A 24188-nucleotide genomic window follows, 5' to 3' on the forward strand; every position below is an offset into this window, starting at 1 on the left:
ATCTAGTTTTATTGATGGTAAAGTGGAGACTTTGATGGTGGTTGAAAACACTCAAATGTAAACACATGTGTGTATTTGTGTTTACACACATGCCCAGTGCTAGAACGTGGGCAGGTACACTGTAAGCACAGCAGAACCGTGTCTACTGTCACTAATGGAAAGAAAATAGTCTGTCATGTGTTGTGTCCGCTCTGCGGCAGGCACAAAGCTGAGCTCTTTACACACAAGCAAACCACCAAAAAGTCTTTCCTGCATTAGGGTGAAGGGGGTTGAAGGAACTAGCTTAATGCTTTAGAGTGAGTCACTTAGGAACCTGAGATGGGAGGGCAGCTACTCAAAGCATGTGACCTTTGCCCCACATTTCCTGTCTGGGAGCAGCACATCACCTGTCATCTATGGCATTCTTCCTTGTAAAATAATAGAACCTCCACCTTGTTGTAAACTACAACACAGAAATAATGCAAACATAAAATATTTTCAAATTCATTTTGTTTTATGGCTTTTTAAAACTAATTGCTTTACAGTACATTTCTGCAGTGAGAATGAATTTAAATGCTGATTTTAATATATGCATAGTTACATATCCAATGTAACTTTAAAAGAAACATGAGAACATATTGATCACTAATTATTGGAGGGCAGTTCTGTTACACCTGATATCAATTTGCTTTGGGTTGTGTTAATTTTTAGGCCCAAATCACAGAGTTTTGTAAAGATTTAATGTGTCTTCTTTAGAAATGCAGGCTTCAAAACCAGATGGTTAAACACATTTCATTATTATGTTTAGCATTTTTGATTTGTAATTGGGATCAAAGTGTTGCTTTATAGCAGTTAATCATTGTGCAGAACACTTCTCAAGTTGATAATTGCCTGAATATAACACACGCCAAAAAGGCTTTTTAAAAGGACTCAATACATTTGTTAAAAATTTATAATAATGATTTCAAAAATAATGTCATAAATCAAAGGGTCTCAGACAAGGGCCTGCTGAATCAGTAGAGGGTGGACCTTTGCCCTCAGGTGGCTGACTCAGAGCTACCTTTAGCATGACTGTAGAGTCTTGAAAGAGAAAGAACTTTCCAGATTGCCAGACATTTGGAGAGTTGCTCAGCCACTGTCTGTATTAGGGCCAAGTTCAGCTGATGCATGAGAAGCGCATTTCGCTTAATGCTCAGTACTCGAAGAAACTTGTTTAGAGACTACGTCAGATCCCGCGGTCCACCTGAATTGCTCGCACTAGAGTCTCAGAACCACCGGCCCCCAAGTGTGGAGACAAAGCACAGTGCTGAGGCGGGGTCATGTTGATGACGTCAACTAATTGTTCAGTTCCATTCCTGCAAGAGAGGAGGGGTCGAAACAGGGCACAGTGCAGCCAAGGAAGGGGTTAGCAGGCCTGCATGCTGAAGGCTGTGGTAAGCATGCCTGAGGGCTAGGGAGGGCTGACCAGTGTCACACGAGTCAGGTTGATGTCCTTTCTAATTATTTAAAAAATACACACACACACACACACACACACACACACACACACACACACACATGCTCAGTTGTTAAGAGTGTGGTAACAGCCTGAGTTCAGACTCCAGCACCCATGTGAAAAGCCAGCAATGTCGTCTTTAAGCTTGTGACTCCACTATGGTGAGGCAGGGACAGGAGAATCCTGAAGCTTCTTGGCTGCCTGCTCAGCTACTGACTCGGGGAAAGATCCTGTTGTAAGGGAGTAAGATGGAGAATGACAGAGCAGGACCCCGAATGTCGTCATGCTCACACATGTGTGCATAATCCACCAGGCCTGCGCCCTCACACTATGTGTGCACACATGTGTGTGTGTGGGGGGGTGTTGTGTGACACTGGCTTCCATTTACATGCAGGGTGGTAAAGCATGTGACACCTTAACCTGACATAGTGTGTGTACTTATAGTTTCCATTTCAGGAGTGAGTAACCTTAAACAGCCAGCATGCATTATGTGGAACACACAGGGCCATCCAGAGAGCAGGATATTCCCAGCATCTTTGCTAGCACCCCCCAAATTTTACTATTTTAAGGAGTACTCCAGTCAAAGTCTCTCTTGTGCTGTAGGCCATGTGTATCTTGGAAGCCTTTGGACATGCCAAGACCACACTCAACAATGTCTCCAGTTGCCTCATACAATACTGGGAACTGCAGTTCTGTGAGAAGAGAAAGCATGTGATTGGAGGTAAGTTCACACTTAGCCAGCAGAGGGTCCCTGTGAAGCCTGCATTCACTCTCTAGCAGAGAGAAGCCAATGACAGACCAAGGCAGTAGGGGCAGTCCCCTCACCACCACCCACAGATTTATAAACCTCTTATTCCTATCCTAGAGATGTTTTCTAATAAAGCCGGCCAGTTATCCTGAGAGGAGGTGTGTCTTCTGCATCCCAAGGTGTCAGGTTTCAAGTTCAAACTTTTCTGGGAATTAAAAATATTCTCAAGTGCAAGGTGGGCCTTCCCAGGAGGACTGCTGTATAAATTACACAACACTTAGCAAAAAAGAGCTGTCAAGAATCATACTTCTCCCCCAAAGGTGCAAACAACCCAGTATACCATATCCGTGTACAGCTCTTTCACATAGCACACAGTGGGATCTGCTCACATCAAATCTGAATTTTTAAATGATTGAATTAAAACCAATCCATACATTAAAATAATCACCAAACTAAACTGTAACAGAGTTGGCATCTTGTTAGATTTTAATATTAACTGTGTTGTCTTTTCTGGAAGCTCATTTATAATTCGAGTTTTTACTGACCAGTGGGTCCTGGCCATAGTAGTAAAGTTCCCTGGTGAGACGTTCCCAGAGACCAGGCAGAAAAGGTTGTGTCTTGTTCCTTTGCCATACAGGTATGCAGACCCAGATGAGGACTCTGGTCAGATTAGGCAGTCTGTCAGCAGTGTTGGTTCCCAGGCCACTGGCCCCCGCTTGCTCCACCGTGTGGAAGGAGATTTTCTGGGGTGTCTCATACCCACTGATGTTTGAGCGCATGGCCCCTTCCGAGCCTAGTGCAGCCCTGACCCTCACGCCATGGAAGCGTGAGCCTGGGCATCACAAGCCTACTCCACATTGCCAAGGGGAGACCCTCATCTGGGGCTCTGCTAGAGTGACTCCGTCTCTGTCCATAGCCACTTTACCACAGGAGCATACTAACTGCCCCTAAGGTGCTGCCCATCGTCCTTCCTGTGTGTCTTCCCTTTCCCCTGGAGAGAGTTAGTGTGCCCTCTCCTCAGGGAAACCAAGAGAGCTGAAGGAAGTGGGTGAGGACACTTTCCTGAAACCAAGAGGACCTGCGATTCAGTCCTCAGAAACCAAGGAAAACCAGGGCCAGGAGCACATGCCTGTAGTCCCGGTGCTTCTAGAGTGAGATGAGGGGTCCCATCTGCATAAGCTCATGGGCCAGCTAGTTGGGTGTGGGAAGCAACAAACTATGAAGAAACAGAGTCTCAAACAAGGTAGAAGGTGAGGACTGACACCAAGGCTCATGTGAATAGAATGTGTGTTCCTACCTTGGATTCCTCGGGAAAGAGAATTTAGCCCAAGTGCACTAGAATCTAGGCTCTATGTGTGACCTGTGTGACTCTCTAGGCTCTGTGTGTGACCTGTGTGACTCTCTAGGCTCTGTGTGTGACCTGTGTGACTCTCTGGGCTCTGTGGGTGACCTGTGTGACTCTCTGGGCTCTGTGGGTGACCTGTGTGACTCTCTGGGCTCTGTGTGTGACTTGTGTGACTCTCTGGGCTCTGTGTGTGACCTGTGTGACTCTCTGGGCTCTGTGAGTGACCTATGTGACTCTCTGGGCTCTGTGTGTGACCTGTGTGACTCTCTGGGCTCTGTGTGTGACCTGTGTGACTCACTGGGCTCTGTGTGTGACCTGTGTGACTCTCTGGGCTCTGTGTGTGACCTGTGTGACTCTCTGGGCTCTGTGTGTGACCTGTGTGACTCTCTGGGCTCTGTGTGTGACCTGTGTGACTCTCTGGGCTCTGTGTGTGACCTGTGTGACTCTCTGGGCTCTGTGTGACCTGTGTGACTCTCTGGGCTCTGTGTGTGACCTGTGTGACTCTCTGGGCTCTGTGTGTAACTTGGGTGACTCTCAAGGCTGTGTGTGTGCTCGTGCATGCGTGTGTGTGTGTGTGTGTGTGTGTGTGTGTGTGTGTGTGTGTGTGTGTTTTTGGCTTGGCTCACTCTCCCCTTGGAGAATCCATCCTGCAGACATCATGGAAGGCACTCTCCACATTTCTTCACTTTCATATTGCTTTCTCATTCTGTTCTGATTAACACCCCACAGAACTCACCATTTACATTTGTAGCTTTGAAAGCTTCCTGCTGTGTTCTTAAAATCTTGTCAAATACTTTCGTGATTATTTTTCTAGGATTTTAAATTTAAGGCAAATAAAGCTAACTGGAAATAAAACAGAAAGTCGGTGCTGTTCTGGGATTCTCAGAAATGTGTTAAGACATCCTCCTCCTATGAAGCCCAGTGCTCTGAAGGGCTCAGACTCAGAGCTCACCTCTTTCCTTTAGGAGAACTGATGATGACGTATTCTGAGAAGATGTGTCAGGAAACTCAAGTTTCAAGGACCTTGTTTTTCGAGAGTGGGGAGATTACACTGCTGGTGCTAGACAGAAGAGACTCAAGGGCAGGCCCTATGACCTAACCTCCCTACCCTATGGACAGGGGCTTGAAGACAGAAATGCTCTGTGTAGTGTATGGGCCATGCCAATCAATTAATCACAGGAACATCCATCATAGAGTCTGAGGGCTGTGAGCTCTCTTGTCATGACTGATGTCCTGAGGAAGTGGGCAACAGAGCTCTAAGAGCAGTTGGATACAGTCAGGACACTAAGATGCCTGTGAAGATGTTTCTTTGTACTCAAAAGACTCAAACTCAAAAGTTTGAAAATGAGACCTCTGCTCATGCCTCATGGGATGTTCTGAGGTCCAGCAAAGGACATGGCAGCTTTATCTTGTTTCCCTGTTCATGTTAACAAATGAAGTGAGCATGAAGCCCCAGAATATTCAAGAATTTCAGTGTCTGAGACCTGCTGAAACAAATCTGATGGGGGCTGGGGGGACAACACACACACACACACACACACACTTTATAAAAGGGAAAGATGCATTAATGTAAACTATCAAGAGAGCTCATTCACTCATGTGTAGCTGCTATGAAAGCAGCTGAATTTTAAATGTTCATTAAAATATCTAATGAAATGGCAGTGAGACCATTACATTCGAATCACGTCACATGACTGAAGATGACATAGTGCTTTTGCACTTCATGGTAGACTGTATTTGTGTACATTATCAGCATGTATAAAGCAGTGATTACCATTGTATTGGTACTTTCTTTTATGGTTGTTATTAGTGATTTTAAATAATTTATCAACAGTTATTTTGGCAGAATGTAACCACAAATTGCAACATAAAAGAATATATTGGGCCTAGTTTTATGAACCCCTAGCTATAAATTGATTTTTTGTATAAATTTTATTAACAAATAACATCTTGGCCTGGCCGCCACCTTGCACCTTGGTGCTTTGCCCAGGTGATTTCTCATTTAACAAAGCCACTGTTCCATTGGTCCCCCATGTAGGAACCACTGTCCTTCAGGACTGCGGGACTTCATCGCATGAGGACATGTACAAGGAGTCAGTGTGTAAAACTGAGGAAAGATTTGCCAAAGAAGGTCCCATTCATTCTGGAAGCACCCTGTTTGAGACCAGGGCCTTCACCCTAACATTTGCATCTCTTGTCTGAGAAAGTAGGGGTTTCCAGTGTGCCACACAAGCGTGCCTGTGAGATGAAGGAAGACACTTGTCCCCAGGTCCAACTTTACAGCTTTTATTTTAAGTGAACAAAATTATGAGACTGTCAGTCACTCTAAAACATATGCAAAATTTTCCCTTTAATTGAAAATAGATTTTTCCCTCACATAATATATCCTGATTACAGTATATACATAATATATCCCGCCCTCTACCCTTCCCAGTTCCTTTCCACCTTCTCCCATTCAGATCCACTCACTTTCTGTCTCTTATTAGAAAACAAACAGGCTTCTAAGAAATGTTATAATAAATAATATAATATAATATAATATAATACTATATAAAATAAAAGCTAATACATCACAATTGGAAACAACAAACCAACAGAAAGAAACAAGCCCAAGAGAGGGAACGAGAGTCAGAGACACCCCATGCTCACATTCCCAGGATTCCCATAAAAACACTAAACTGGAGGCCATAGCATGTACACAGAGGGCCTGGTGCAGCCCTGTGCAGGCTCTGTGCATGGTGCCTCCATCTCTGAGTTCATATGAGCTTTGTTCAGTTGATTTCAAGGACAGTGTTTTCTTGGCGTCCTCCGTGCCCTTTGGTTCTTACAGTCTCTGTGCCTCCTCTTCTGCTGAGGGAAGGACATGCACCTCAAGGGGAGGGTTGTGATGGAGACCTCCCGTTTAGGGATGAGTCTTCCAAGGTCTCTCATTTTCTGCATTATGTCTGTATTTGTTCCCTTTGGCTTCTGGAGGGAGCATCTCTGATGATGGCAAGCATGGCTGAATGCCACTAGAGTCAGTTTATTGCTATGTTCTTTTACCCAGGTTCCTGAGCTATCTAGTCTCAGGCTCTTGGGTCTCAGGCAGTGTTGGATATGGCTTCCAACTCATGGAGCAGGGCCCAGTCAAATCAGATATCAGTTGGCTACTCACACAAGCTTTGTGCCACCATTGCCCTAATATATCTTGCAGGTATTAAACCATTGTAGACCAAAGAGTCTGTGGCAGGGTCGGCATTATATTTCTCTTTTGATAGTATGGAGTGTAACTTCGGCACCGAAGAAGCTGGAAAATGGAGGTGAAGGCTCTAAAGAAGGTATCAGCCCAACAGTTCCACATTCAATGAGTTACGTGGGCATTGTCCTCAGCAATGGTACCTTGACAGCAGTTTGTGCAGAGCAACCTACAGTTTGGCAACAACCTGGGCTGTTTGGGGATTCCCATTTGGCTAACAACTCAATTGGATGTAATTCAATTCCAATACTGGGAGCTTCATCTGGTGACGAGAGCCAGTAGGGGCTCCATCTCCCCATTATTTGGTGATTTCATTTAAGTTATCCTCATATAAGTGTATATTTAGAAGGCTTCTGCTGTGTTAGGATTTTATGGAACGCATGGAGACTGTTTTAGGGAGCAAAGTGGCTTTGGAGACAGAGTGAAAGATCATCCTGTGCCCCTCATTATTGGCTTTACTCAACGGCAAAATCTGAGAGTGTTCTCACCCACTTAGCCCATGCAACTGGTGCTCTGTTATTTGAAGAACATGGCTTCTTGGGAAAAAGAAGTCTAGTTAATGCAGCCTTCATGTGAGACTGCTTGGCGCCATGTAACAGGGGCTTTGGGTTGTGTGGAAGCCTGGACATTGGGCTGCAAGGCCTGGTGAGCTTCACTTCCCTCTTCTCAGCTGCAGAATGAAACGACCAGATGCTGTGCTTGCCCACATTGTTTCTCTCTGTTTTTCTTCACTTAACCTTCAAGACTGCCACTTATTGGTCTTATAATCTGACCTGTGAAGGCTGTACCTAGTTTTTCAATTAGGACGGAGACATAGCTGGCAAAGTTGTCATGAGTGGCCTTAGTGTTAGTGCCACGGGCCTCCCTGTTTACAGAAAGCATCGAGGAGAGCTGAGTGTTTCATGTCCCACACCTTGGCGTGACACTAGAATTTCAAAGATGAACCATAATGTTTACCCCTGGAAAATCTGAGACTCTCTGACCAGATAATTCCTCAAAAGTGATATGATAGCTTCTGGAATGTTTATTATTGAAGAGGGTGTTGCCCTGAACTAGCAGGCCTTCCTTCAGTGACAAAGTCATAAAAGGAAGCACCAGAAGATTAGAAAGTGAAGAAGACAGTAAAGGTGGACAAAGGGGTCTTAGATAAGCCACATCTTATGCCAAGCAAGTTTATTAAGAAGTACAGCATCTTGTATACAGTTTTCAGGTGGAAAATATGGGACAGAGTCAGCAGAAAACCATCATACAATTGGACAAAGCCAGCACGAAGCTAAGCAAGCCATGTTGCACGAGAGGAACGCGGGATTTCTCAAGCGCATCACAGAGCGCAGAGTAGCTTCTAGAGGGTAACTCTAGTCTATTTGGTGGGAAAGCCGAGTTCCCAAGAACCCAGCTCTGTCAATAAGTCAGGTCTGCTTCTGGGCCAGGACACAGCTAGGTTGTCTTTGTTCTTTCGTCAGGGCCTCTGAGAAAACCATGGATTGCCCTGGCTCTCAACAGATTGCCATTCACCAAACACTTGGGAAGGTAACCTTGTCCCAGGAAACAGAGACTTTCCCTGTCTGACACAAACATTGGCTTGGGGACAATCTCTTCTGGAGCTGTGACTTCCCATGAAACTTACTAGTGAAGGATAAAGTATGTCAAGAATCTGTAAGGTTACTACATCCTGTGTGGCTACAGCACAGATTCAGACAACATCATCAAGGTCACAAAGGCAATATGGACATAATTATTAGGCCTGAGCTCCCTGAAAGTGCCTAGGAGCCAGGTTGATGGAGCCACGCTAGCCTACATGGACCGTGTTCTCCTTTCCAACTCTTCCACTGTGGACAGCCCATCCTAACTCTTTGCATCAATCTCCTTTTTAAAAATACTGTGGTGAAGATCATCATTACAAACTCAAAGTTGCCAGGAGTGGAGATGTTTCAACCCGGTTCTTTTTTGTTTTCACGTCGAAGTGAATACTATCTCTTTCCCATACTTATGCACTGGGTTGCTGCTTAAGGAGTAGACTCAGAGTCCCGATGTGGAATGGGAAAGCATTTGGCTCTCAGCCTTTCCTCTGGAGTGAAAAACCCCAGATCAACATCAGTTAAAAACCACATTCTACTCACAGTGGGAAATGCCCTCCAGTGTACCACTGCTGTGTGACCTACTTTGTTAATGTAAAAATTAAGAGGTTGAAAGAAATGAGAGTGGACACACCTGAAGGGCTACGCCTAGCGCTTTTCTGTCTTGTCCTGATTTTTAATTAAATGGAAGAGGTGATAGCACATGAGACACACCTTCATCACGCCATCCACCTCCATGGACATGCCTTTAACGGAGTGCTTTGCTTGATCCTGTATCACGTTGAGGGCTGCAAGCAGTCTGGGCTTTGCAGATAAGGAAGATGGGTTTAAAGTCCAAGGCTTTAAAGGTTTAAAGAGGTTGTTTCTGAAATGTACCTGGTGTCTGAAATGCTATAGGTATATTTAGTGGAACCTTCTGGAACTCCAGAGGGATCCTGAAACATTCTGCTTCCTCTTCTTCATATTAAAGATATGTTTGGCATGAAAAGGGTGTGCAGAGTGGCCCCGCCAGGTTCGGCTGGGATTTCGTCCCAGAAAAGCACCCTCCTGTTGCATCACTGTCTCTGACGGCTCCTGGGTAGATGCCCCCTCACGCCAACGTGAGTGAGCTCAGGCGAACTAGGGAGAAAGGCATGTCAGAACAGCTGCCGTCTCTCTGTGCCCATGGTCTTCTCTGAGTGCTTCTTAGAAATGGCAGGTGGTGAGGCTTCAGAGGAGGTGCTAACTGGAAACAAAGTAACCTATTTTTTCTAGGTCCTGAGAACAAGGATTGGCCTGGCTCTCTGAAACACTAAAGGTACTTGCGGCCTTGGATACAAACAAACCAACTTGTATCCTCGGAGTCAAGCTTGTTGAGAAATATATTCGTATGTAGGTGTCTGGAGACCTTGCCCGAATCGTGGGTTGACATGGGGACAGCTGTGGAGGGTGACAACTGCATTTCTAATCAAGACCGGTTTCCAACTTAGAAATCGTTTCAAAACACACCAGGGGTGAGATCAGGCTGTCTGTTGAGGAGCACGCTCTCAAGTGGGCCTGGCCACAGTTAAGAGCTGGAACCCCTCAAACCCAGAGCCCCCTTGCCTCCCCTGATGCTGGACCATGCTCTTGGTTTAAGACTGTGTCAGCCTGTGTTTGAGTCTGCATGTAGATGCTCCTTCAAAATGCTGTTTCCTTTCAATCTTGCTCATCAGAACCCTTAATCCCAAGCAATTTTATTCACTGCTGGAGATGTGCTAACTGGCATGATTAATAATTACCCTGCTTAGGAATTTAGATGAAGGGGTTTCCAGCCACTCGTGATTTGGCATCTGATCACTGCTGCAACTGAAGTCAGAGTCTTTGCTGGGAGCAGTGAGTGTGCATCAGCCTGGGTCCCAGGCCAGAAGACCCCAGGAGTTCTCAGCCTCCCCTTCTTACAAGGTGCTTCTTATCTGACGCAGAAAGCAATGAACAAGACCAGCGTGCAATCTGCTGCACACTTCTGTTCGGTCAAGTGCACACATACTCCTGAATGATGACTTAGTATAGGCTTAATAGGAAACAGAAACTTTTGTGATTATTTTTTGTTTAAAAATAAAAATGAATGAAAACTAGAAGATCTCAACTTCAAAATTCTCCGTGGTTCAATTGCCATGAGTGTGTGCATGCATGCACATGTGTGTGTATGTGTGTGTGTGTGTGTGTGTGTGTGTGAAGACTCCTCTTAGTTGTCCACCATTCTATTCTATAGTTAATCTGGGTACCCAGATTAACAAAAACCCAAGTGGCTGGGCACACCTGGGAGGGGTTTCTCTTAAGGAAATCATTTGAGGTGCGAAGACCCACTTGTTCTCTGGACCCTTTGAGGTGGGAAGATCCACCTTTCCTCTGAGCCACGCTTTCTTGTGGCAGCCTAGATAAAGTATAAAGGACACAGAAGAAGGGGGCTCATACTCTGCCTGCTTCCTTGCTAGCATGTCTGTGCCTTCGCTGGTGCTAGAGTCCACTTCTCTGGGATTCTGGTGTATCAGGAAAAGCAGCTGAGACATCCAGCTTTGTGGACTGAACAATTCCAGAATTCTCGGACCTTCCATTGGTAGACAACCACTGTTGGACTAGCTGGACCACAGCCTATAAGTCATTGTAATAAACCAGAGAGAGAGAGAGAGAGAGGGAGGGAGGGAGGGAGAGGGAGGGAGGGAGGGAGAGGGAGGGGAGGGAGAGTCAGTTGTTTCTCTAGAAAACCCTGACTAAAACAGAGGGAATCCTGTTTGATGGTAAAAGGGTGGGTCCTCTACACAGTGACAGTTTTCTCTAAAGGGACATGAGTGTTGGACAGAGACCGATCTCTTACATAAAGCCTGAAGTTCACTGATGAGCTTAGGCCTATGCTGGCTCCTCAGACTTAGCCACGCATCACACAAGCTCTTAGCAGGAACCGCACTAACTGTGGCAGCAGGCATTGGGGTCTCTGAACTCTTGATACCTTGGGTTTAGCATCTCTGTAGATCTAAGCTACTGTAGAAAGTAAAGTGTCTTTGTGGGTTTTTTGTTTTTTTGTTTTTGTTTTTGTTTTTTTTAATGTCTGTGTAGGAAAAGGAGCTTCATTGTCATGGCTTATAATTAATTAACATGTAAATTTATGGAAATTGAACTAACAATGCCATTTAACAGAGTCTCTTCTGCTCCCCTAACCAGCTAGGATTTCCACTTACATGCTGGAGAAGTCCAGGCTTGTGGCCCAGCCTCCCGGCCAGAGCAGCTTTTTGATCTTCTCATGGCTGATGGACGGCTTATCCATCGAAGAAAAGTGCCGACTTCACCTGAGTAACTTCTGTGCACACCGGTGAGTGGTCAAGGGTTTTCTGACAGTTTTTTTTCTTCTTCTGAATATTGTGAACACATTCTCAGTTTCAAATTGTCTTCATAGTTGTCAGAGGTGAAGTGATGGCCAAAGGAAGACTCAGCTGCTGTCAGGGCTGAGTTATCTGGACAGCAGGGCTCCAGTGCACACTGGGTTCTGTGGCGGTTCCCTGTGTTGACATGAACTTTTATTTCTATTTTACTGGGGCTCAGAGGGAAAGACAGGAACCTAGCATGCTTGGAAACATTCTGATGCCTTTGGCTGTTTTGGGCATATTGTCTGTTCTGCTGTCACGCTCTAAAGCATTGGGCCATGGTGCGACGATCAGTAGTCCTTAGCAGCAGCTGAGATTATGCTATGAAGAGAGGAGGTGCTCCTCTAAATCAAGGCTGCGTGTTCTTCACAGAAGGCAAAGGCTTTTGTTAAACTGCAGCCACTGGTGACTGTGATGGACATGTGAGGTCACAGCGATGATCACCTGAGCAACACAGGTTCCAGGCACACCTTCCTGCCAGCTGCTAACCTGAACTCTACATAGCACTGGGCCAGATTCGTGCTTGGATGAGAAGTAGAAGTATCCAGAGCAGAGGCTGGTGGGACTCAGAATCTCCAGCTCATGTTGAATCGTTTGTGGGGAAGTGTGCGACAAATGACTGCATAGTCATCAGAGTGATTGATGACAGACCAATCAGGTCAGGGAGCCAAGTGGTAGCCGATGCCTGTTTTAGACGGGTGCATGAGTAAGCCTACTTCCCCTGGCACCTGACGTACAGATACCTAAGCAGTCCACACAGGGACTTGGGGGCCAGTATCCTGGACAATTGAGAAATGACCCAAGGCTTAGAGGGACGGTGTGGTGTAGAGGAATAGGAAGAGGGCCAATGCATGTGATCAGAGACAGGCAGGGGAGGGCATGGTGACTTCATGGGCAGGGAACAGCAGATGCTTCTCTTTATGCAAAGAGTGGCTGCAGTGCCCTAAGCTGCTATGAAGCCATGCAGCCTGGCGTGTCTCTGGGAGGAACCCCAGCAGGATGCTCAGGAGCCACAGAGGTCAATGCTCTGCAACAAAGACAGTGTCTCATTAACATGCATTATGGAGAGCTAATGGGTTCTCGGCAACATTTTCAGTAAAAATACACACTGAAGCTCCAGTTATATAAAGATGCCAGTGGGACCATGTGTGTGATGGCCGCTGGCCTGGATTTTATAGAATTTAACAAGAAAACACAGCATTCACCAGCTAGAAAATCTGCTGTATATTATGGTACTTTGGTACTTTTGGGACTACTTCTGTGGGTCTTGCTGAGTTTATCTTATTGATGGGTTTTCTTACCAGCCATACTGGTGCCTCTGGAATGGCGCTTATATTCCTCTGATGTTTGATTTTGGGTTGGGGTCATTGTGACTTTTAGATGGCCCAGTTCTGGAGCTTGGCTGATATCCAGTCAGATCTATATTTGGATCGCTAGCTTTCTAAATGTTGATAGAGCAGACCATTCATGTTTGGAAGTCTTTGCTTTGTTTTGTTTTTTTCTTTTGGTTTTTCCAGACAGGGTCTCTCTGTGTTAGCCTTGGCTGTCCTGCACTCACTTTGTAGATCAGGCTGGCCTCGAACTCACAGCAATCCACCTGCCTCTTTGTATCGGTGAGATGACAAGACAATAAGAGCACCTGTGTTTGTTGCTTAGCTCCAAATTAACACCCCCTACCCCTCCACACACACATGCACGTGAGCACACACACACACACACACACGCACATGCACACACACAAGCACACAGTAGCAAGTAAGATGTTGAGTCTTAAAATAATCACTACAGACCACCACAGCCTGTGTCTCGCAATGTGCCATGTCCATTCCTCACACACAATAGCTCACTACCTACGAGAAGCAGTTAAGATGTGTATCCAACAGTCCAGAGCCTGCAGGCCCCTTGCACTCAGCATGCCTTCTGTGACAGTTACTCTGAAGGACGGACAATGTCTCTACCTGTGGTCTTAGAGTCGCCGCAGCAGATGCATCTTCCACTTCAGCTGTGCTTACGTTGTGAACTGTTCTAAGCCTCCCACAGACATGTACAGGGCCTGTAGGAGCGTTAAAGTCCACCTACACACATACATCGCTGCCCACAGCGCAGGAAGGCTCTTTAGGACACAGCACACCTGCCTAACTACAGAGGTCCGCACCCAATCCCTCCAGGGCATGAAAACAGCAACATCTCTAGCATCCCAGCCTGTCCTGCTGTGCCTACACAGAAAGCATATACTATGAGTACCACAAGGGGGCGCTCATTCCTCAGCTCAGAGGGAAACAACCCAGACCAGCCAATGCCAAACAAAACCTTGATTTTTGTTTGTTTGTTTGTTTACGCTTTCTTCTGTGTGTTTCTTTTTCTTTGCCCCTAACTATTTCTTATTTAAGCAGTATTTTTTCTTTTTGTGCATAATATGTTATATCTCGGAGATAAATATAACTTACATTCCTGCAAATTGACATTTAGCAAAAGCAGCAGTATGCAGTAATTGCTTGTCTCCAGCTCACTTGAAATGATTTCTGTGGGCTTAACCTCAGAAAAGTTAGACTTTTAAACCTGAAAAAGAGACTCTTAATCTCCTTGGCCGCTGACTGATGATGGAGAGGATTGTGGGCTTGCATCCTAATGTTCCTCCTTGGCGAAGGTCAGGCTTTGAGCTGTGATGGGAAACAGTCATTTGACTGAGAACAGGTGACCCTCTTCTCACCTTCTGCAAGAGAAAGAAAGCTGAGTCACCATGGTTTGAACTTGTGACAACTGCAAACACCTGTCACGAGAGAGCTGAGCAATTAACTCCCAGGAAAGTGTGTTCCCTGCTGAGCGGTTATCAGGACAGCTGAGCTGAATCTGAAGACTTTTCAAAGACTTTTTTCTTAAGTAAAGAAAACCTCCAGTGTCACTTAAAGGTGAATCTCCACGGTTCTATGACATGTGAACGTTTGTGCAGTCACATGGCTTAGGCAAACCCTTGGCATTTGAGTCCTGTGTGTGAAAACTGCACATTTCCAGAGGAATTACATTGAGTGGCTCCTTGCTTAGATATTATTTTGGCGGTCTGTCGCAAGGCTTTGCGAGTCACTCCACCCTCAGTGTCAGTGTGCAGCTACACATGGGAGCTTTGAACAGGCATCTTTGCATGTGTCATCTGAATGTGTCCTAAAGCGTGAGCTTCCTGCAGAAGCTTTGCATGGATAAACTCACTGCACATGGAGTGTCTCTTGCTTTTGGCTCTGGTTGATACTGGGTGCTTCTGAGGGCTTTGTTGGCTCCCAATACCTGGAGAGTCACCCTTGATGTCACAGTGGTGTGTGTTAGTGTGCCTCTAGGGTCCCAGGGGCTTCTTTTCTTTCTTTCTTTCTTTCTTTCTTTCTTTTTTTTTTTGTACTTTCTTTTTTTATTAATTTATTCAGATTACATCTCAATTGTTATCCCACCCCTTGTATCCTCCCATTCTTCCCTCCATCCCTCTTTCAGCCTATTCCCCTCCCCTAGGACTATTACTGAGGGGGATCTCCTCCTTCACTATATGGTCATAGGCTATCTTGGTAGCCTGCTTATTCTTTCTCTGAGTCTCCCAACAGCCTCTTATGTCATCACCTGCGACCCCACCAGGTGAGCACCAGGTGTGTGTCTGATAAAAGGACCCCGCCCACATCCTCAGCTCTTTCAGTCTTTTTCTCCATCTCCTTCTGTTCTTCTCTGTCTTCACAATGCTGTCCCATCTGTCTGTCTGTCTGTCTGTCTGTCTGTCTGCATGTTCAATCATCTGCTTCCACCCCTCCTCCTGGTGGCCTTCCCCTGGTGAGATTTCCTCTTCTACAAGCACGGTTCCCTCCAATGACTGACTCCTGGTGGCCTGTGTGTGTCTGTGTATGTATGTGTGTGTGTGTGTGTGTGTGTGTGTGTGTGTGTGTGTGTGTGTGTGTTTCAGTCACAGGAAGAGAAAGTCATTCTGGGGTCAGAACACGACTCAACACTAATACCTTCCCTGTCAGTGAGCTTGCTGTTCTGGGCTTGGAGTGTGTTAGCTGTATATTCGGGGTGCATGCACAGGGATCTGTCCTCAACCACTCACTCATCATCCCCAAATCCAAACATCCTGAAGACCATCTACTTATGACGTCTGTGGTGGTAAAAGCCCAGGCCAGCCCAGACCGGCTCATCCTCTCTCTCTAGACCGAGATGAGGTGCAGGTGGTCTGAACCTTTGTACATCTGTCTCGGAACACTCATGCAGTTCTATTCAGGACTAAATTCTTTGATTATACGATGCTGCCCCAAGTCCACCAGGGATGAAAACACAAATTTAACTTTTAAAAATGTGGATTCTAGAATGAGCTTTGCCTTAACAGTAAAACAGTGGCTGGTGTAGCACAGCTGCATGGGTCTGCACCACAGTAGGAGCTGGCTTTCTCCAGCCCACTGACGTCTGTCACTTCACAGGACACCAGAGGAACACCTGCTGCTGGAGCTCTGCAGACCCGCCTTACCTCTGAACAGGACCCTCCTGCCTCCTCCTGTCCCCCTCTCTCAATCTCTGAACCCCCCAAAACCCTACTTATTTCTTAGAACTATAGATCTTTTTAGTTGTCTGTAAATTATGGGATGCAAGATGGGCAGTTAGAGCAGACAGAGTAGACACTCAGTTTGCTTTGCTGGTCATTGAGAATGGAGAGGTAGATGGAAATTTAGCTTTGGGAGACGAAGGAAACAAGGGCACAGGTTGCCGGAGCCTGCTGAGATGTCACAGGACTGTGCTCACAGCGCGCACGCGCGCGCGCGTGTGTGTGTGTGTGTGTGTGTGTGTGTGTGTGTGTGTATGTGTTTCATGTGCAAATGTATGTGTGTGAGGATATATATATGTACACACACACATACACACATATATATATATATGTTTTTTGGGTTGTTTTTGTTTTTGTTTTTGTTTTAGACAGCATTTCTCTTGTAGTCTAGCTGTCCTGGACTCACTCTGTAGACCAGGCTGGCCTCAAACCCAGAGATCCTTCTGCTTCTGTCTCCCCAAGTGCTAGAATTAAAGGCGTGCACTACTGCACTCAGCTGTGTGTGTGTGTGTGTGTGTGTGTGATATGTGCCTATGTGAGAATGCATATGTTTATGTGTATGTGGTTTTTTGTATGTATATAGTGTGTCCATGTGTATATGTGTGTATGTGCATGTATACATGCATGCATATGTGCTTGTGTGTTTTTGTAGTTTGTGTGTATATGTATGAATGTAGGTGTTTCTGTGTATATATGTGCATATGTGTGCATAAGTGCATCAATGCATATGTGCTTGTGTGTTGTATGTACGTGCATGCATGCATGCGTGCATGTATGCATGTGTGTGTCCTTTCAGATCTTGTCATATGGCTCTAGCAAAGTATCATACCAGTGATGAGTGCCATCTGCCCAGCCAGTGTAGTAGTCACTCACTTCATTGTGGTAATGATTGCTGTTGCTTTCTCTCCAGGCAACACTTCACCAAGTGGGACACTTGCCACTGCAGTGGCCACGCACGCTGCTCTGTCTGCCTCCCTCTGAGTATGGAATGGGTTAGCCCCTCCTCCTTTGTGTATTAGTCTGAGCTCTGTGGAGCCCTGGAGGGCACTGTCCACACCCCAGCCCCCTTCCCTCGTATCTAGGGTTTAACACATGGAAACATCTCTGGAAGCTCCATGTGTTCTTGGGACCCCCACCCCCACCCAGGTCTTCATGTTAGTCAGGGCATCCTAAGTGCTCAGGACTGGTGGAACGTATTTATCACACAGGGATATTCATAGATGCCTTACACTGTATGTGCAGGGTCTTTGAATGATGGCGGTACTGAGAAACAGCAGCTGCTTAGCCTGTGAGGCTGGACACCTCAGCAGTCCTGCTCTGACCCCGAAAGCATGGAGAGAGGCAGGGGAGAGCCACTGACCTTTGCTCCACGCCAGAAGACTAAAGAGGTTGGGCTCCAAAGTCGTGAAGGCTGGTGGCAGACACTAAAGCCACAAATGTCCTCACGAGCAAGGAGCAAAGGCAGGCAGCACTGCTGCTTCCTCCTGACTTCCTGTCTGGCCTGCCACCAGGAAGTCCTGCATGCTCTCCAGAGAGCCCTGTCCCCTTCGTTTGCCTTTCCTAGGAAGGCGCAGCAAGCTTATCAAGGATCGTGGCTCTTAGTTCTGACAGAGCAGTCAGCTAAACCCACCTGTGTAGCCACACAGCCAGAGCTCCAGTTACTGGCAACATTTAGATGTTTTCAGCATGAGGGACTGTCTGTGAGCCATGAATATGCAACAGTAAACAAAGCCTGTGAATATCGGTGACATGCCCCTTCAAAGCTGCATGGTCAGTAGCTGACTGCAGTTGAAGCGAAGCCACTTAGAAATCCTTCTCTCCTCTGTGGTCAGGGCAGACCACTCAGTGCATGTGGGTGAGGACTCTCTGAGCTCCCTCCCAAGGCCGAGCATGTGCCGACGTGCTCCCCAGGCCACCAAGCCCTTGACGAAGCTCCTCCCCATGGGTGTCACACAGAGGATGGCGGAGATCATACTTTTATGAAAAGATTACAAGTGAACAGTTAGTACTTTGAAACACATGGAAGGCTGGCTTGGATTCCAGTTTTGTCCTTCCATTCTTCCATGTGGCCACCCCACTGTGACTCTGCCTAGGGACAGAGTATTAAGGGACTGAGTCAGGAGACAGGACTTTGAGCAGCCCAGTTAAGCTGATGAATGAGGTATCTGAGCTGCTTTTGATGATGGGCAACCTGGAGCAGACATTAAAAGGAGGTGGCGGGGAGGGGTCCCCGGGAGCTCGGTGTGAGCGCCTCCTCTGGACCTGCCAGCCCCTCCTCTGGTCCCAATTGGCCTTGTGAGTAATGTCACATTCAACAAGGTAACAGCAATAAAAGTGAGAACAGATAGAAATAAACCATCCTGTTAGAATGGCTGCTCGCACTTGCTAGGGCCAGACATCATCTGAGGGGGTTAGATTGCATTGTCTTTCTGTGCCAGCCAGAGGATTAAAAAAAAAAGATTTTCTTTAAGTCTGGTTTATTTAGTTACAATGAGGAAGAGTTTGTCAGTGCAACCTGGAAGCAGAGAGAGGGAGCTTGGCACTCATTCTGTGTGTTGTAGAGGACTCTCATCGAACTTGCGTGGGCCACGGGGTCGGTTTCCATAGAGTCCTTGGATCAGGGGTATGTGTGCACACGCGCATGTAAAGCTGGAGTTACATACTTCAAAAATCAGAACTTCTTTTTTTAGTTTAGTTTTATTAATTTATTCAGATTACAACTAAATTGTTATCCCATCACTTTTATCCTCCCATTCCTCCCTTCCTCCTACTTTCACCCTATTCCCCTCCCCTAGGTCTATGACTGAGGGAGACCTCCTCCCTCACTACATGGTCATAGGCTATCAAGTCTCATCTTGGGAGCCTGCTTATTCTTTCTTTGAGTGCCACCAGGCCTCCCCACCAAGGGGAGGTGGTCAAATATGGGGCACCAGAGTTCATGTCAGAGTCAGTCCCCGCTCTCCACATAACTGTGGAGAATGTCCTGTCCTTTGGCTAGATGAGAGGAGGGGTTCGATGTTTACTATTGTATTGTCCTTGGTTAGTGCCATAGTTTGAGCAGACCCCCTAGGCCCCCATCTACCCATCATGATGTTCTTCTTGTAGGTTTCTAAAATAAGAACGTCTAAGTTACCACTTTCACTCTTGTCAACCGATGGCTGGACCTGAGTTGACGCGAGGCTCAGCACACACACCTCTGTTCCGGCTGTGTCCAGCTCAGTTCCTCGGTGGCATAGGGCCACAGAGTGCTATGAGAGCACGCACGAGAGCTTCAAAACATCAAGCCAGACAACCTCCCAGCATAGAGGGGGGTGGGTCACGGCCACCCCTAGCCGAGGGACTGTGGGTGACTGATGGCTGCTGAAAGAGGGGGCTCAGTTATGTCCAGGGATGCAACCCCTGAGGGCTACCATGGAAGGTCCCCTGAGGGCCACCATGGAAGGTCCTAGCCCATTCATACAGCACTACTCTTGGATTTCCATGACAAAGCACCACCCCGAAAGCATCTCATAGAAGGGCTCATTATATTATTTGGCTTGTGATTCAAGTGAGAGAAGAGTCTATCCCACCCGCCGTGTTGTACTTCTTCCTGTAGGGCCAACCTCTGAAACAGCACCACACGTGGGGACCAAGTTCCCAAAACTGTGGGGACATCTCATTTGACCCATCACAGTGGACTCGGTGGGCTTTAAGTGAACAGAGCTCATGAAATCGGGAAAGGAAAAAATGGTGGAGGAACGGGGGATAAACTGTAGGGAAGGAATGGAGGGTGTTTTTCATCAGCATGTGAAGATGGCCAGGCCTGTCGCTCTGAGGGAGGCCCCTCCAGCCACTGACTCCTGGAAGCTTCAGTTGGGGGCTGGATTAGGTAAAGAAGATGAACCTACCCACTCCTAGGCATGTGTGTGCCTTCCAGTCACAGCAGCCACACTACGAAGCAGCACCTCGCAGGGGCCCATTCACCCTGAAGGTGGTGCCTGCGACGGTGGAGACACACTACATCTGTCAGCCTTAGTTCCCTGGTCCCAGTGCCTCACCCCCCAAGAAGATGGGTGGCCCAGAACACAGTGGAGACATGAAAAGTGAGAAATGCACACCCCGGACCCCGGCGAGCAGTAAGTAGAGCCTACAGTGAGACAGTTGGTCAAGTGACTACAGTGGCTGGTGGTACAGCAGGTAGCCCAAGGCTCTGGGGTCTCCTTGGCTGTGCAGGATTAGCACACAGTGAGGCTGGCAGACTCTTGTCCTGTTTGCCACCCCGCTCTGCAAGCCTGCCTTCTCCAAATATGAGAGGCTTCTTGGCTAAGGTGCTATGCCCAAGCCTCTTTTATGTGCTCCACCTCCTGAACAGCAGCCACGGGAGTCTTCGGATGCAGGGGGAGCATCCTGCCATCTCTGCTTTTAAATGGGAATCACACTTCACTGCAGCTTCTGTTAACCCTGCTCCCACCCTCCCTCCCTCCCTCCCTCCCTCTCTCTCTCTCTCTCTCTCTCTCTCTCTCTCTCTCTCTCTGTTTGTATTTTACATAAATTACTCTCAGCAAGGTCTTCCCCAGCTGCCAGCTTGCTCCCGGCCATGGAGACCTAAGTATACACACTGCGACACAGGCATCACATGTCATTTGTCAAATGTTTACCTGGTTATGATGGTGGCTTTTCTTTTGTTATTGAGCTTTCTTGGCCACAGGAAGCTCGCAGACTCTCCCAGGCTATAACAAACCTCTGCACTTCCCCCTACCCGATAGGGATATATTTTAATGCAATCAATAATTTGTGTTATTATAAAGAAGGCATTCCCTTGGATACAACACCAGAAGAATTCCGCACTCAGGGTGTGCAGAGGGGCTTAGGAACTCTGCTGGGAGTTATGTAAAAATAAACAAGCTATCTCATCAGTATGCATATTTCCTTTCCATTTTAATGAACGATAAAATTAAATGCATTCCGAGGCCAAACTTGGTAAGGTCCCCTAAGATTTATTACAAGATGCTTGTTTTGTGTACCTAGTACCCAGGATAGGATCATACGTTCCCAGCTGAGGTGGGTTTGTGAAAGAAAAGGGCTGAGAAGCCTCTCTCTGAGGACTCATGGGCTGACATGCCACAGAGAAGAGCAGCAGGCATGGTGGTTCCTAATTCTGTCCTCTGACGGAGCTGAGCTGTGCCTTCTGCACCTCCGTGGCCTCTTCCAGCAAGGGCTTTTCTGTGCTGGAGGATGAAGCCTGCTTGGTGGTAGTTCTTAAGGGCAGCCAGGGCTCCCTGCGTAGCGCAGCCTGCCTCTGAAGCAGCTTGCTTATCTCTGCATGTGGAACAGTTAGCATCACCGTCTTGTGAACTACATGCTCAGGATTCAGTTTCAAAGATGCCAGGATAGGAAAACTCTAAACCGTACCACTTCTGGCGTTTCTGACAATCTGAAAGCACCCCATCAGCACCTCTCTGTCTGTCTCTCTTCACCACGGTCCCTTGCCGGCCAGCCACAGCGGCTCTCCTCCGCTGCCCCTCACCCTGAGATTCCCCTGGCCTACTGGTGACTGGAAAAAAAAAAAAAGAGCTGACCCGCTCTCCATGGCCATCCCTGGGCTTCACTGTCTGTTCCTCCACCTTTTGAACACACTGTGCTAGTGTGCACTGTGGCCGCATGTGATCTGCAGGGCTCACTAAGGTGCAGAACACCACCCTACTAGCTCTTTGTGCTGAAGCATGTATGTCCTCAGTGTCAATCGTGAGCACAAACGGGAAGGATAAACAAGCTCCGCTCTGCGTGTACGTGTCAGTGTCTGGCTCGCACAGGGTTGTGAAGTTGTAAGAGCTGATGGCATTACAGGCAGCTGCTGGCCGGTACCTCCTTGGCTACACTCAGTTTAACCAAAGCTGAAAGATACAGGGCCTTTCCCTAGACTTCTCTCTCTCGCTCTGCCTTTCTCCGTCATCACCAGCAGCAGCTTTAAGATGATGCTGTGTCTCTCATTTTCTGTTTGCTCCCCTGAATTATCTTTTATGTCCCCCCTCTGCCTCACCCTGCACTTCCCCCTGGATAATCTCCATGGTACCATTAGGTGCCTCATCCCTTCCCGAGCTGATGCTTAATTCACGTTCTGAATATTCATTCCAGTGGCTTGTTTTCCACTTCTGAGAGTTTGTTTTGTTCTTTTAAAAATATATATTTATCTGCTTTTCTCTCATATATTATTTCTTGTCCACAAGTCTGTTTTATTTCTACAAGAGTCCTAGACAATAAGTCTTGTGCGATCTGTGGCCTGCCGTCTTGTGTGAAGTCTTGAGGGCTTATTGTGCTTGCTTAGTGCCTCTGCAGCTGGTTGCCCAAACAGAGGTTCTTCCGTAGCCTGGAACTTAGGGTGTGACGTGGTTTGGTGGTTGGCTTTCATTGTTAACTTGCCCCAATTTAGAATTGCCTGGAAAGGAAGTCTCACTGGGAAATTAGGAGGTTGGCCAGCAGGCTTGTCCAGGAGGCATTATGGCGGTTGTGCTAATGACCTTGCAAGAGTGAGATCGCCATGGGCAGCACCATCCCCTAGGCAGGCGATCCCTGACTATGTAAGTGTACAGGATGCGCTGACGTTAACAACCATGTGTGCATGCGTTTCTCTCCGCTCCTGACTGCTGATGCGATTCAACTGGCTGCTTGGAGCTCCTTCCCCTGACGATGGACAGCAGCCTGGAACTGGAAGCTGGTGTTTTCTCCCCTAAGTTGCTTTAGGTTGGGACATGTTTATCACACCAACAGAAGCAAAGCCAGGACACATGATGTTCCTAAGTACTTAGCTAGGGACCTGCATGGCCTGTGTCTCTCCAGAGAAGTTTTCCGTTTGTTGGTCAGTCCTCTATACCGCTCTATGTCAACCCCAGCATGCCACTTAAGTCTGAATAACCAGTGAAAAGAGAGAGCCAGCTATGTCTTGATGCCTCTGGGGTGATGTTGATCCAGCAGTCAATGTCTACCTCAGAGGAGCATCTCTGCTGTCTGGGTACCACGGGAAGATGTCTCACAGAGCACTGAGGTCCAGCACCTTGGTTGTTAACTTACAACCAACAATCTAGGCTAGTGATACATTCTCTCCCCACATGGCCATTTAAAGCAGAAACTCTGGATAGAACAAGCAGGTTAACAAGAAGATCCCGCTCACACTAAGCAACAGGTGCGGCCTCCTTAGGCAGCTGAGTGGTCCCTTGCCTCCACAGATGCCTGCTGCCGTTCTAAAAGCCATAGTTTCCATCACGCTGGCCCACTGTGTCTCAATGTTGGACTAACAAGGCATTCTGGGGTAATGCCCTTCCTACTTAAATGAATGAAGAGATTATTTTCTTAATTATATATTCAAAGTGGGTTGTTTTAACTTGTCCGGGTTGCCTATTAATTCCGATGGAATATCCATGAGTCTCTACATGTGCTCAGCTGTAACAGGTTAAAATGGCACAGAGAAGTGTCCCATATTAGCCCACAAAATGGACCTCGCTCAGCTTCAGGCCAGCAGCACAGTTATCAAGTTCTATTGTGCCTCTGTGCATTAGTGAGATGTCGCTGGAAATGGCTGGTGCAGGCCTTCAGCTTGTAAAGAGATCAACCTGGCACTTAACAATGTCTGCAGAAGGCCCCAGGAGGCACCTCCTACAGCTCCGTCACCTGCCCTAGATGGCGACTCATCCCATGTGTGACTTGCATAAGATCTGTGTGTCACACCCAGGACAGACTGCCTTGTCCCAAGCATGCCGTGCTGGCTCACTTATCCAAACATTGTGCGGTAAACACGTCATGCAACAGTGACTGCTAATTTCTCTCAATTGTACTTTCACCCCTTTCAAGTGTTCTCCTAATTGTCTCTTGTCAGCTGGGTAAAAGAA

General features: G+C 47.1%; 1 protein-coding gene across 5 annotated transcripts in view; it reads left to right on the top strand.

Moving 5' to 3' along the window:
* Positions 1-24188, top strand: part of MYO16 (myosin XVI) — a 464729-nt gene that overhangs the window by 228832 nt on the left and 211709 nt on the right. For all 5 annotated transcript variants that reach the window (XM_084759479.1, XM_084759478.1, XM_084759475.1 and 2 more), the window contains exons 15-16: positions 2078-2195; positions 11560-11707. In XM_084759479.1, the coding sequence (XP_084615605.1) occupies positions 2078-2195; positions 11560-11707 (266 nt within the window). The remainder of the gene's footprint in view (positions 1-2077; positions 2196-11559; positions 11708-24188) is intronic.

The sequence above is a fragment of the Acomys minous genome (genome assembly GCF_964271855.1).
Source record: "Acomys minous genome assembly, chromosome: 15".
NCBI lineage: Eukaryota > Metazoa > Chordata > Mammalia > Rodentia > Muridae > Acomys > Acomys minous.